This window comes from Tiliqua scincoides, chromosome 6 (assembly GCF_035046505.1).
Source record: "Tiliqua scincoides isolate rTilSci1 chromosome 6, rTilSci1.hap2, whole genome shotgun sequence".
Taxonomy (NCBI): Eukaryota; Metazoa; Chordata; class Lepidosauria; order Squamata; family Scincidae; genus Tiliqua; species Tiliqua scincoides.
The window spans coordinates 29,579,068-29,594,649 of NC_089826.1; the positions used below are offsets into that span (position 1 = coordinate 29,579,068).

The following is a 15,582-nucleotide window of genomic DNA, read 5'->3' on the forward strand; positions in this document are numbered from 1 at the left end:
ATTTTCTTTTTCATAACATTGAGAACTATGAGAACAGAGCTCAACTGAGTGGTTAGTACAGCAGTGTGATTTCAATCTCATTTCCTCTAATTAATGCGCATGTGTATGTGCTAGTGCTAATTTGCCTGAACAGCCCCTCCTGACTAAAGAATTTAGTTGGATGGAGGTTAGAAGTCATTTCAGATCTTACTGACAAATTAGATATCAATAAGTCACCAGGCTCAGATGGTATCCACCATCCACCAGGCTCAGATGGTATAAGATTTCTTAAGCAACTAAAAAATGAAGATGCTGATCTTCTGACTAAAATATGTAACTTGTCCCTTAAAATGTTCTCTGTGCCAGAGAATTGGAGAGTAGCTAATGTCATTCCAATTATTAAAAACAGGAAGGAGAGGAGGCCTGGAAAACTACAGGCCTGTCAGCCTAACATCTGTTCTAGGTAAGATGGAGGAAAGCCTTATCAAAGATAAAATCTTAAAACCTAGCACAGTGGTTCTCACACATTTAGCACCAGGACCCACTTTTCAGAATGAGAATCTGTTGGGACGCATCAGAAGTGATTAATTAACAGTATTTATATACCGCTTTTCAAATACTGTTAATTAATTAAAGTGATGTCATGTCCGGAAGTGACATCATCAAGCAGGGAAGTTTTTAACAATCCTAGGCTGCAGTCCTACCACACTTACCCAGGAGAAAGTCTCACTGACTGTCATTGTTCAAGAAATAATATACATAGTAGATTGTTAAAGTACAGGTCTGTAACATTTCCCCAATGCAGTCACAATCTATGGTAGCATCAAGTCTAATATATTAAAAATACAATATTGAAATGAATAGGAACCCACATTGGCTTGCAACCCACCTGTTGGGTCTTGACCCGTAGTGTGAGAAACACTGACCTAGAAGAACAAGCTTTGCTCCCCAGTTGCTATTTATTTTTCACCCACCCTTCCTCCAAAGAGCTCAGGACAGGGTATACAACTGCTCCCCTCACAACAACCCTGTGAGGTAGGTGAGGCTGAGAGAAAGTGACTAGCCCAAGGTCACCCAGGAAGCTTCATGGCTGAGGGGGGATTTGAACCTGGGTCTTCCAGGCCTAAGTCCACCTCCCAAACTACTATGCCACCCTGGCTCCCCTATTTAAAGGTACATGGGAGCAAGGGTTGGTTAACATCATGCTTAATTTATCCCATAGTTTGGCCCCAATAAACATACTGCAATTTTGAAATTTACATTCTCCTTTTAAGGGACATAGTAAACACTGTGCAGTCAGGGTGACCAGATGCCATAACCCTAAAATTTAGGACATCCAAGAAAAATGTAGGACATGACAAAATAAAAGCTAAAATCATTCATATATTGATTTCATGTGCTTAAATCTAAACACTAAATTATTATAAAATTTAAAACTATATTAGATATAAGTAATCATACATAATTTTTTAAATACAAGAAGGCTATGTGCTTCCTGCAGGGGCCCACTCACAGGGAAAGGAGGATATTTAAATTATTTTCCATAACACAAGGCTAAAAAAGAGGACATGTCCTGGAAAAAGAGGACATCTGGTCACCCTGTGTTCAGTATCCTCTTAAAAGCAACCCCACTTCCAGATACCCACCTCCCTCTCTTGGGCTCCTGGCCTAGAGAAACCCTGCTGCAGGTGTTTGTTCAGAGCCCTGCTAGGGAAAGGAATATTGTACATACAGTATTACCCTTTGCAGAGCTTAAAATCAATGGTCAAGCTTGAGCAAACAATACAATCCTGTGTCTGATTTATTAAACTGCCCTAATAATGACATATGCACCAAAACATAAGCACCCTGTATAGCTGAATTAAGTCTTTTGCTCCCTACTTTCATAACTGAATTAGGTCTTTTAATAAGGACTCTGGATCTCCTTTTCAAAAAGAGTTGAGAGTGATATTGTGCAAGTGTACTCAACATGTGGTTTCAGCAAAACTGAAAGCACTCCTGCTGGCTCTGTCCTTTGGTGTGTAGATGAAGACCACAGAGGCAGCAATCCCATGCACTTTTACCTGCAAGTAAGTTCTATTGAGAATAAGGGGTCTGTATTCTGAGTAGGGGCTGTGCTCTTATGCATTTTCTGGAAAGCAAGTTCCACTAAACTTAGAATCCAATCCTATGCCTGTCAGAAAAAAGTCCCATTCTAGTCAATGGGGCTTACTCCCAGAGAAGTGTAGAAAGGATGGCAGCCTGAGAGCCCAATCCTATGTCTGTCTACTCAGAAGAAAGTCCCATTAGAGTCAATGGGGCTTACTCCCAGGTAAGTGTGAATAGGATTGTAGCCTCAGAGCCCAATCCTATGCCTGCCTACTCAGAAGGAAGCCCCACTATAATCAAGGGGGCTTACTCCCAGGAAAGTGTGAATAGAATGGCAGCCTGAGAGCCCAATTCCAGGCACATCTACTCAGAAGTACATGCCATTCTAGTCAATGGGGCTTACTCCCAGGAAAGTGTGGAGAGGATGGGAGCCTCAGAGCCCAATCCTATGCCTGCCTACTCAGAAGGAAGCCCCACTGTAGTCAATGGGGCTTACTCCCAGGAAAGTGTGGACAGGACTGCAGCCTGAGTGGGACTTGTTTCTGAGTAGACATGCTGCCCAGGATGCAGCTGTAAGAGGGTCTGAGCCCAAGACTAGCCCTGTCTACTCAGAAGTAAGTCCCATTCTAGTCAATGGGGCTTACTCCCAGGTAAGTGTGGACATGATGGCAGCCTCTGTCTGCTGCCCAGTCCTGCGCTGTGAGCTCGCAGTCTGTTCTGCCCTCGTTAAATACACTTAGAAAGTCTGACAAGGAAACCCTCAACCTCCTTCAGCCGTAATGCTGCTAACCATAGAGGTGGTCCTGGCCAGACCGTCCTGACTGTAGAGGCGCAACGCAAGGCACGCGATTACTATAGAGAGGGGCCAGCTGGCGCATGCGCCTTGGAAGCGAGGCTTTTCCTTCCGGTTTGCTCCTGCAGGTGGCCGGATCTAGTAGACATGGCGGAGCCTGAGTGAGTCTTGGGGGGGGGGGCGCGAAGGGGGGGGGAGAATCCGCGTCCATCCTCGGCCAGGGCGGGCTCCGCCGGGCCCCTGGTGCGTGTGCGGGAGGGGCTCGTGGGCAGAGGTTTTGTAGGTCGTGGATGGGCGCTGGGCTTGCTGGTGGACCCTGAGGACGGGGGTGTCAGGGAGCCCCTTCGAGGAGGCCCCTGCGCCTTCACTGAGCGGGTGGGCGAGAACCTGAGGCTGCAGTCCCGGCCACACTTACTTCTGAGTAGGCCCCGTTGACTAGAGTAGGATCCCCTTCTGAGTAGACAGGCACAGGACTGGGCTCTCAGGTTGCCACCCTCTCCACACTTTCCTGGGAGTAAGCCCCGTTGACTAGAGTGGGACTCCCTTCTGGGTAGACAGGCACAGGACTGGGCTCTCAGGCTGCCACCCTCTCCACACTTTCCTGGGAGTAAGCCCCGTTGACTAGAGTGGGACTCCCTTCTGGGTAGACAGGCACAGGACTGGGCTCTCAGGCTGCCACCCTCTCCACACTTTCCTGGGAGTAAGCCCCGTTGACTAGAGTGGGACTCCCTTCTGGGTAGACAGGCACAGGACTGGGCTCTCAGGCTGCCACCCTCTCCACACTTTCCTGGGAGTAAGCCCCCTTGACTAGAGTGGGACTCTCTTCTGGGTAGACAGGCACAGAACTGGGCTCTCCGGCTGCCACCCTCTCCACACTTTCCTGGGAGTAAGCCCCCTTGACTATACTGGGACTTCTGTCTGAATAGACACACACAGGATTGGGCTCTAAGGATGCAGTCCTATCCATACTTACCTGGGAGTAAGACCTGTTGACTGTAATGGAGCTTACTTCTAAGTAGATATGCATAGGATTGGGTTGTAAGATATGTTGCACAGTTGCGCTGCCAGTGTGGTGGGTGTGGCAGGGAGACCCCAATCTCAGAGAACATCAAGCTGTCTGGGGTTGGTATTGGTAAGTGGTTTGTACTGGTGAGGTGGTAAGTGTGTGTTTTCTGTGTTGAAATTCCAGAAGAGCCATGGTGTTGGTTTACGCTGGATAAAGATGGAGTATACTTTTTAGTCCAGGAAGTGCAATGCAAGGAAAACAAGTATCCACTTATTCTGTAAAAATGAGTTGCTATGTGTGCGATTTTCAATCTTTTTCATCTCTTGGCATACTGACAAAACTCTAAAATTGTCAAGGCACACCATCAGTTTTTTGACAATTGACAAGGCACACCACACTGACAAGCAGGGACTCACATCCCTCAGTCACCCTACTATCAAATGATTCTCCCCCAAACTCCTGCAGCACACCATTGTGCCATGGGACAATGGTTGGAAATCGCTGCTCTATGTAATAATTGCAGCTTGGACAGCTTTTTAGTGTCCCCCTGTAAAAGACTGTGTATAAATGTGTGGAAAAATCTCTTTTCCTTTAAAAATATCCTTGTATGTTTTAAATCTTTGTCTAACTTATATGAACTGTGTGTTTAGACCCCGAAAGAAGATCCCTTTGGTGCCAGAAAATCTGCTGAAGAAAAGAAAGGCCTATCAAGCGATCAAGGCCACCCAGGCAAAGCAGGCATTGCTAGACAAGAGAAAGGTATGTGAAAGTGGGGCAGGATATTCTGTACTTACAATACAATCCTGTGCATGCCTACACGTACACATACATACAAAACATCTCCTACACATGAGATGGTTTGCACTGAGTTCAGTGGGACTCTCTCCCAGGTAAGTGGGTGTAGGATTGCAGCTTTAGTTATTATTGACTTAGTACACTATTAAGTCTGAAGGAACCCTGATCAACTGAAATGTGAAGCCCCTCGAGCAAAACAGATGCAACCAAGACACAAATTTATGTGACAAATATAAATTGAATGACCTGGATACTTGGGGGTTAGAATAAGGTTCAGCCCCTGGAAACCTGAAGTGGCATTTTTTTCCCCTCTCCAAGCTATTCTAAAGCCTAGAGTGGTAGCATCCGGATGTACGCTGCCTCTCTGGGCTTCAGAAAGCTCTCTAGATGGTACTGGGGCACAGCTCCGGTCCCCTTCAGATGGAGCCAAGTCTGGCTCAGTGCAGGTCCAGGGCACCTGCATTGAGTCCGATCTGCAGATGTATAATCCGTGGATAAACAGACTCCACCTGTACCATTCTGTGTGACTTCACTTGCTTTTCCACCCTAACACAACTACTCTGTTTGTAGCCCGTCTCTGATGCATCTGCTTTTCTCACCCACCCAATAATGTAGATTGTAAATTACCTTGGACAAAAACAGTATCTCATTTGAGTTATGTTTCTCAGCCAGCTTATCACAGATGCCATACAAATATTTAGTGCTAACACAACACCATAAAGCTATGCAAGCAGTACATCCAGAACTGTGTAATGTGTATGCAAATAGCGATATGATTGTTTTGTTTTTTTTAATCCCTAAAATGAAACTGACTTATTTTAGCACCAGAAAGGAAAGCAGATTAGATTCAAACGACTTGAGACGTTTCTGCGGGACTCCCATCGGAAGCGTAGAGATGATTCCCGCCTACGTCGCATGGAACACAAACCTGGGGTGCTGCTCATGCCTGAGGGACACACGCTGGTGTTTGTTGTACGAATTGCAGAGTAAGGAACTGTGCTGTGGGCTTTGTTTCTCACCCAGCTATTGATTCTTGTTTGCTCGTGATTTGTGCTGATCGCATGGAAAACATTTGCCCATAAGAGTCTTCTTAGCAAATGGTGCTGTTGATAAAATTATGGTAGTCCTGAAGGTTGAACTGGGCACTGAGTAAAATTTGTGAGCTGTGATATGATACACCAGTGTGAAGTACATAAGAGTGTGCTTTTCAGTGCCTTGTTTGCTTCCAGTTCTGACATTCAGGTCATCAATTCATCTGAACTGAAGCTGAAAGATAACCATTGCGTTATGGCATTCTAAGGGATCCATGTCAAAGCAGTGGGTTGAACCGTCTAGCTGCTGGACTAAACTGGTTATATCTTTGTAGGGATACAGTTTCCGAAAAAGTGCACAAGTGTTTTGTTTGTTTTAGTGAAGCTTTTCTTGTCAACGTGAGAAGTTGGCTACTAATAGGTTTGTTTTTCTTTTTGGTTTAGAATTAAAGGAATCAGTATGAGAGTGCGGCATGTCATAAACAGGCTGCGGTTGAGAAAGATTTACAGTGGCACATTTCTGAAATTGTCACCAACATCACTAAGAATGCTGCGAATTGTGGAGCCTTATGTGGCATGGGGGTTAGTATGCCTTTGAATTGTTGTGTGTGTTGAGTGGAAAAACCTGTTATTTCAGAGGGGTGGATAAAAGGTTGGCTAAGGAGCATTAATTAAATAAGAACATAAGAAGAGCCCCACTGGATCAGGCCATAGGCCCGGTCCAGCTTCCTGTATCTCACAGCGGCCCACCAAATGCCCCAGGGAGCACACCAGATAACAAGATACCTCATTCTGGTGCCCTCCCTTGCATCTGGCGTTCTGACATAGCCCATTTCTAAAATCAGGAGGTTGTACATGCACATCATGGTTTGTAACCCGTAATGGATTTTTCCTCCAGAAACTTGTCCAATCCCCTTTTAAAGGCGTCCAGGCCAGACGCCATCACCACATCCTGTGGCAAGGAGTTCCACAGACTGACCACACGCTGAGTAAAGAAATATTTTCTTTTGTCCTAACTGTCCCAACACTCAATTTTAGCGGATGTTCCCTGGTGTTATGTGGGAGTGTAAAGAGCATCTCTCTATCCACTCTGTCCATCCCCTGCATAATTTTGTATGTCTCAATCATGTCCCCCCTCTTTTCTAGGCTGAAGAGGCCCAAACGGCATAGCCTTTCCTCATAAGGAAGGTGCCCCAGCCCAGTAATCATCTTAGTCACTCTCTTTTGCACCTTTTCCATTTCCACTATGTCCTTTTTGAGATGCGGCGACCAGAACTGGACACAATACTCCAGGTGTGGCCTTACCATCGATTTGTACAACGGCATTATAATATTAGCCGTTCTCAATACCCTTTCTAATGATCCCAAGCATAGAATTGGTCTTCTTCACTGCCGCCGCACATTGGGTCGACACTTTCATCGACCTGTCCACCACCACCCCAAGATCTCTCTCCTGATCTGTCACAGACAGCTCAGAACCCATCAGCCTATATGTGAAGTTTTGATTTTTTGCCCCAATGTGCATGACTTTACACTTACCGACATTGAAGCGCATCTGCCATTTTGCTGCCCATTCTGCCAGTCTGGAGAGATCCTTCTGGAGCTCCTTACGATCACTTCTGTTCTTCACCACTCGGAAAAGTTTGGTGTCGTCTGCAAATGTAGCCACCTCACTGCTCACCCCTGTCTCCAGTTCATTTATGAAGAGGTTACATAAGAACATAAGAACAGCCCCACTGGATCAGGCCATAGGCCCATCTAGTCCAGCTTCCTGTATCTCACAGCGGCCCACCAAATGCCCCAGGGAGCACACCAGATAACAAGAGACCTCATCCTGGTGCTCTCCCCTACATCTGGCATTCTGACTTAACCCATTCCTAAAATCAGGAGGTTGCGCATACACATCATGGCTTGTACCCCATAATGGATTTTTCCTCCAGAAACTCGTCCAATCCCCTTTTAAAGGCGTCTAGGCTAGACGCCAGCACCACATCCTGTGGCAAGGAGTTCCACAGACCGACCACGCGCTGAGTAAAGAAATATTTTCTTTTGTCTGTCCTAACCCGCCCAACACTCAATTTTAGTGGATGTCCCCTGGTTCTGGTATTACGTGAGAGTGTAAAGAGCATCTCCCTATCCACTCTGTCCATCCCCTGCATAATTTTGTATGTCTCAATCATGTCCCCCCTCAAGCGTCTCTTTTCTAGGCTGAAGAGGCCCAAACGCCGTAGCCTTTCCTCATAAGGAAGGTGCCCCAGCCCCGTAATCATCTTAGTCGCTCTCTTTTGCACCTTTTCCATTTCCACTATGTCTTTTTTGAGATGCGGCGACCAGAACTGGACACAATACTCCAGGTGTGGCCTTACCATCGATTTGTACAACGGCATTATAATACTAACCGTTTTGTTCTCAATACCCTTCCTAATGATCCCAAGCATAGAATTGGCCTTCTTCACTGCCGCCGCACATTGGGTCGACACTTTCATCGACCTGTCCACCACCACCCCAAGATCTCTCTCCTGATCTGTCACAGACAGCTCAGAACCCATCAGCCTATATCTAAAGTTTTGATTTTTTGCCCCAATGTGCATGACTTTACACTTACTGACATTGAAGCGCATCTGCCATTTTGCTGCCCATTCTGCCAGTCTGGAGAGATCCTTCTGGAGCTCCTCACAATCACTTCTGGTCTTTACCACTCGGAAAAGTTTGGTGTCGTCTGCAAACTTAGCCACTTCACTGCTCAACCCTGTCTCCAGGTCATTTATGAAGAGGTTGAAAAGCACCGGTCCCAGGACAGATCCTTGGGGCACACCGCTTTTCACCTCTCTCCATTGTGAAAATTGCCCATTGACACCCACTCTCTGCTTCCTGGTCTCCAACCAGTTCTCAATCCACGAGAGGACCTGTCCTCTAATTCCCTGACTGTGGAGTTTTTTCAGTAGCCTTTGGTGAGGGACCGTGTCAAACGCCTTCTGAAAGTCCAGATATATAATGTCCACGGGTTCTCCCGCATCCACATGCCTGTTGACTTTTTCAAAGAATTCTATAAGGTTTGTGAGGCAAGACTTACCCTTACAGAAGCCATGCTGACTCTCCCTCAGCAAGGCCTGTTCGTCTATGTGTTTTGAGATCCTATCTTTGATGAGGCATTCCACCATCTTACCCGGTATGGATGTTAGGCTGACCGGCCTATAGTTTCCCGGGTCCCCCCTCTTTCCCTTTTTAAAAATAGGCGTGACATTTGCTATCCTCCAATCTTCTGGCACTGTGGCCGTTTTGAGGGACAAGTTGCATACCTTAGTCAAGAGATCTGCAACTTCATTCTTCAATTCCTTAATAACCCTTGGGTGTATGCCATCAGGGCCCGGTGACTTATTGATCTTTAATTTATCAATGAGGTCTGAAACATCTTCTCTTTTAACCTCTATCTGACTTAACATCTTCTCTTTTAACCTCTATCTGACTAAGGTTGAAGAGCACCGGTCCCAGAACAGATCCTTGGGGCACATCGCTTTTCACTTCTCTCCATTGTGAAAATTGCCCATTGACACCCACTCTCTGTTTCCTGGCCTTCAACCAGTTCTCCATCCATGAGAAGACCTGTCCTCTAATTCCCTGACTGTGGAGTTTTTTCAGTAGCCTTTGGTGAGGGACCATGTCGAAGGCCTTCTGAAAGTCCACATATATAATGTCTACAGGTTCTCCCGCATCCACATGCCTGTTGACCTTTTCAAAGAATTCTATAAGGTTCGTGAGGCAAGACTTACCCTTACAGAAGCCATGCTGATTCTCCCTCAGCAAGGCCTGTTCGTCTATGTGTTTTGAGATCCTATCTTTGATGAGGCATTCCACCATCTTACCCAGTATAGACGTTAGGCTAACTGGCCTATAGTTTCCCGGGTCCCCCCTCTTTGCCTTTTTAAAGATTGATGTGACATTTGCTATCCTCCAATCTTCTGGCACTGTGGCCATTTTGAGGGACAAGTTGCATATTTTAGTCAAGAGATCAGCAACTTCATTCTTCAATTCCTTAATAACTCTTGGGTAGATGCCATCAGGGCCCGGTGACTTATTGATCTTTAATTTATCAATGAGGTCTGAAACATCTTCTCTTTTAACCTCTGACTTAATTCCTCAGTCAGGAGGGGCCGTTTGGGCAGCGGTATCTGCCTGAGGTCTTTTGCCGTGAAGACAGATGCAAAGAACTCATTTAATTTCTCTTCCATCTCTAAGTCTCCTTTTATCTCCCCTTTCCCTCCCTCACCATCCAGAGGGCCAACCGCTTCTCTTTCAGGTTTCCTGCTTCTAACATATTTGAAGAAGCTTTTATTATTCCCCTTAATGTTGCTGGCCATGACTATGGCCATCCTCATAGTCTCGCTTGGCCTCCCGTATCACCTTCTTACATTTCTTTTGCCACAGTTTATGTTCCTTTTTATTCCCCTCATTAGGGCAAGACCTCCATTTACTCCAAGACACCAAATGTTGGAGTTCTGATTATATTTTTTTTACTTTTGCTACCTAGTTTGAAATTTTAGCTTCTAAGCATGAAAATATGAAACTCTGCTTACTCTTTCTTCCTTCTGTGTGTGATTTTTTTTTTTTTGATTGGGTATTTCCTTACATTAGAATCATAAAATTGCAGAGTTGGAAGGATCCATACAAGATCATCTAGTCCATCCCCCACTTGTAGCAGGAAACCCTCCTAGAACAGTGGTTCTCAAACGTTTAGCACCAGGACCCTTTTTAGAATGAGAATCTGTCAGAACCCACCAGAAGCAATGTCATGATCAGAAGTGACATCATCAAGCAGGAAAATTTGTAACAATTCTAGTCTGCAATCCTACCCATGCTTACCTGGGAGTAAGTCCCATCTACTATCATTGTTAAAAGCATATTTATAGTAGCCTGTTAAAAGTACAGATCTGTAACATTTCCCCAAATGCAGTCGCATACCGTGGTAGCATCAAGTCTAATAAAAATAAAATATTGAAATGAATGGGGACCCACCTAAAATTGACTCGCGACCCACCTAGTGGGTCCCAACCCACAGTTTGAGAAACACTGTCCTAGAGCATCTCCAGCAGGTGCTAGTTGAGCCTCTGCTTGAAGAGCTCCAGTGAGGGAGAATCCATCTACCAAGCATTCTTGTTGCTGCTGTATGAGGACCGTACGTAAATCAACCTGAAGTCTAGCCAAAACAGGCCAGCTTTTGCTGGGTGTAGTTTCAGCTTAGCCAGTATAGACTAGGGTACCATTACATGCAGTTTCACCCATGTGACTACCCATGTCTTAAAATTACGTCAACAATTTTCATCAGATTTATCTGAGTCTCAGTTTGCTGTCACTACTCCACATTTTACTCTTCCTCTCATCTTAACTGTTTTGTCTCTGCTGTTGGTGACTTTCCTTGAAGTTCATGCATATGTAGGGGAATTAAAATTTTGCAATACAATTTCCTATTATTTAACAGAGTAAGCTGCCAGTTCTGTATGTTACATTTTTAATTCTCTAGTTATATCGCTACCAATTTTGTATTTATGCAGCTATCCCAATTTGAAATCTGTTCGAGAGTTGATCCTGAAACGAGGCCATGCAAAGATCAATAAGAAAAAGCTTGCTTTGACTGACAATGTTCTGATAGAAGAGCACCTGGGTAAGACCTGGTGAAATTGGAGGTTGGGGAGTGGAGGACACTTTGGGAACGCATTATATGATCTAGTAAACAGTAATGACAAAGATGACTGACACCATTGAACTTCACAGTGCTTTTTCTTCCTTAGGAAATTATGGTATCATCTGTCTGGAAGACCTTATTCATGAAATCTATTCAACTGGGAAGCACTTTAATGAAATCAATAACTTCTTGTGGCCATTCCACCTGTCAGTGGCGCGCCATGCTGCACGTAATAAAGTGGGCTTCCGTAAGGAGATTGGTGATCCTGGATTTCGAGGCAATGGGATCAATGAGCTCATACGTCATTTGAACTAGACCTGGGTGTGTGTTGTGTGTATTATTAGTGTTTGTGGAACTCAGAAATGGGCCCCGTTTTAATTTATGCTGTCCCGTGCTGATGGATTTCTTCTGAAGGCTTGCCAAAGTCTACAAAAGTAGATTCTTAAGGAATACAGTCAACTTGTATTATATGTATATTGTATTTGTGCAAATGCAAGTATATACATTTGGCAACAACCACAAAAAACAAAAGAAAATAGTTTAAATAGGGCTGTCATTCCATTCACTGTGTATGTCCCTCGGAATGATTATGAGATGGGGGAGCAAATCTGCTGTTTGCTTAGTTGTCTCAGTTCCCATGTGCCTTTTGTAGTGTGATTTTTACCTCTTAAAGAGACAGTTGTATTTTTGGATTTAAGGTAGTTTCAACAATATGCAGTTTTCCCCTTACATGTTTACTCCAGATTTAACCCTCACATAAGATGCGACCTGACTGTATTCGTTCTTTCATGAGACTGTGGAATTGTAAGGTGATGAGGGAACAGTCATCTAATTAAAGCATAAGAAGCAGCCATGGTTCAGTGTGTAGAGCACATGAAGATCATGTTGGGTTCATTCTCTGGCATCTCCAGTTGAAAGAATTTCAAGTAGTGGACCAAAGAGTCCTCTGAGAAGCACTGCTGTTGTCAGTGTAGACAATCCTGGACTAGATGAATCAAGTATCTTCATGTTTCAGACCGGTTCTTTTCTGGTTTACTCATCTCATATTGTATCTACAGCAGAGATACATATTTACTTTGCGATGGAGCATATTTTATATAAATCCATAAAGCCTCCCTCAAACAGTGGTAATAAACTTTAGATGTACATTGCCGATAAGTTTTGCTTTCATGACATAAGTCACATTAATTCAAAGTATGAGTCCCCAAACTGTGGCTCATGGGTGACCAGCCCATCAACACATTTTAACCAGCCTAGTGACATAATTATGTGTGATTGTCCCCCCCTTCTCTCTTTCATTCACTTTCTCCTACTGGATGAACTATTGTGTTTTGCTTTTGCTGAGAATTTGCTCCAGAGCAAATATTGCACATATTTTTCGCCTATTGTGAAAATTCTGCATTATGTACAGAATGTATCTATTTTCTATAATTGTCCTGTTCCTGTCTCCCATAAGAGCAAGACAGTGAAGTAGCTCTGGCAGCAGAAAGCTTGGGGATCCTGTTTTAAAGTAATCTTAATTCCAAGCAGAGAGTAGGATTTACAGTTTATGGTAAGAACATCCCTGCTGGATCAGACCCAGGGCCTATCTGGTCTAGTTTTCTATATCTCACAGTGGCTCACCAGATGCCTCAGGAAGCATACACAAGACCACAAAATACTTGCATCTTGCTGCCACCTTCCTGCATCTAGCATTTTCTTTACCCTCACACCCCCTAGCAAAGGCACCACATTGCAGTTGTATTGAACTTGTGTTACTTTATTTAACACTGTGACCAAATTTTAATTTTTGTCATGAAATGTGTGTGTGGAAGTCTCCTTCCTCTTCCCTCCCTCCCAAAGTTCCCTGAGCTTCCCATATAACTGCATCTGAGGGTTGGAGTCCTCAGCAGCAGCATAGGATGTGGTGCAAGGAAAGAAATAACTGGAAGATGGGGGTAGTTGCCCTTTGTATTGCATTTTATTCTGTTTCTAAGGCTTCCTGACCCTCAGCAGTGGGGGATTAGAAAGGGAGGGGTATAGTGGGGGAGGTGGTTTATGCTCATGACACTGCATCACATAAACTGGGACGCTATCCAGTATATTTGGGATTGCACTGTCTTAAGATGTCTTCTGTGTTTTTTTGTTGTTTTTTTTGGTGTACCCAGAGTTCTTCATTAGGCACAAAACAAAATTCTAGGAATTCTTAATAAAGTGTTTAAATATATATTTATTACTCTCTTTCAGAAAGGACTTTGTGAACATTTTGAAGATGTTCAGGAAGGTTATTTGTACTCCATGATGTACACCTTCAGAAGACACCTGGGGCCATGCAGTATGACATTAACTTCTCTATCTTTGTGAGATGAGAAACACTGCTGATAGAGCAAATAGATCTCCTTAAATGAATTGGAAGGTATCCAAGAGGAGACTTAAATACTATGGTCAAATTGTTTTCATGGAATGGAAACTATGGACACCCAACACCTGAAATTTGTGATGCCTCAAATGTGCATACTTGTCCTTCGTGACCTACAAAGACAACACAAATACTTTCCAAACCAGTGCTACTTGTGTGCAGTTTTCTGTAAGCTACATGGCTATGCAACTCAAAGACTAGCAGCTTGAATGTTCCCAGAAGTCTGGCAATGATGTAGGATGTCATTGCTGAGTGTCTGGAAACTGCTGCTACAGTGGCACAACCCCCTTAGGAGGGATATTGCTTGTGTGGAGTTTCAGTGATTGCTTTTGTAACTAAAGTGGAGATACTTTAGGCATCTCAGTTGATTGACTCCAAATGTGTATATTAAGGAAACAGAGCAGTAGTAAGAATTGTAACATCACCTGAACAGTGAAATCCTTGGGCAGGAATGGCATGCATGCATCTGGTTTCTCTCTTCTCTCCTTTGAATGTTAAGCTAACTGGGGTTTAACCAACATTTAATCTCTTCAGAGGGCAGCCCACTTCTATATTTGTATGTAAGGAGATTGAAATAAAAAAAATAAAATTGCTTGTTGTGGGTTTTATGTGTATTTACAAGCACAGACCTGGATCCAAGCGTGTAGATAGATACTTCTAAGGCTTTGCTTTGCAATGAATGTCTGCCTGTAACACATTTTAAGCTATTCATCAGAGAAAAGGAGGCTCTTGTTAGTGTGAGTGCGATTCACTTATGAGAAGGTGACCATTAGTTTTTAATTTGAAGAATGAGGGAAAGGGGCTTTCATAAAATACATCCTTATGTGGAATTAAGTGTAAATAAAAAACCTGACTCAGTCTTAGTATAATTAAATCAAGGCTATATAGTGTGGGATAATGATAAACAGTTTAGCTGTTTGCTTTCTTTCCTGGTATGTTCTAATTAAACATGCCATTTAAGTCTTTTCAGTTTCACTATTAGTCTGGATGATTTTTTGAGTGCTGCTGGATAGTATTTTTTTCTTTATTGTAGGGAGGAAAGTTGCTAACTATTTAGTAAAATATAACTCACAAATGGCAAAAAGCTTTATAGTGTACCATATATGTATTGATGGGCTGTAGCAGGGGTGCCCATATTCCAGCCCTGGGGCCACTTGTGGCCCTTGAGGGATCCCAATCTGGCCCTCAGGGAGCCCCGAGTCTCCAATGAGCCTCTGGTCCTCCATAGACTTGCTGGAGCCTGTGCTGGCCTCACGCAACTGCTCTCAGCGTGACAGCCAGCTTTCAACCTCCTGTGAGCTGTGGGACAAGGGCTCCCTCCACTGCCTGCTGTTTCACATGTGTGATGCAGCAGCAAAGGAAAGGCCAGCCTTGCTTTGTAAAAGGCAAGGCCTTTTATAGGCCTTGAGCTATTGCAAGACCTTCATTCATTCATATAATTTCCATCTCTCATATATTCATTTATCTAAATTTATTCAAATTTGAAATGTAAATTATTTTTTCCCCAATCCCCAACACAGTGTCAGAGAGATGATGTGGCCCTCCTGCCAAAAAGTTTGGACACCCCTGGGCTGTAGTAATCCTTTTGTATAGTGGTATACCTGTAAGAATGTATTGCAACTGTCTAGCAGGACAGGAATAACTAGAGCCTTTGCTTTCTGCCTAGGCTATGGGTATAAACCAGAGTTGTCTTCCTCCACCCCCTCCCACTTTAAGTAACAATTGTCTAGGCTCAACAATGAGACTCTTAAGATACCAATTTGAAATGTATTTCTATAGTTAATGGTATTTAAAGCACAATACAGAACACTA

At 44.0% G+C, this 15,582-nt stretch overlaps 1 protein-coding gene across 1 annotated transcript; it reads left to right on the plus strand.

Annotated features, from left to right (window-relative positions):
• Positions 1 to 2,957: 2,957 nt before the first annotated feature.
• On the plus strand, positions 2,958 to 14,362 carry RPL7L1 (ribosomal protein L7 like 1). The gene is made up of 7 exons (XM_066632155.1): positions 2,958 to 3,021; positions 4,517 to 4,625; positions 5,484 to 5,647; positions 6,137 to 6,274; positions 11,242 to 11,351; positions 11,479 to 11,693; positions 13,599 to 14,362. Exons 1-6 carry the CDS (start codon positions 3,008 to 3,010, stop codon positions 11,685 to 11,687), a joined length of 744 nt encoding a protein of 247 aa, XP_066488252.1. The 5' UTR covers positions 2,958 to 3,007; the 3' UTR covers positions 11,688 to 11,693; positions 13,599 to 14,362.
• Positions 14,363 to 15,582: the final 1,220 nt, after the last annotated feature.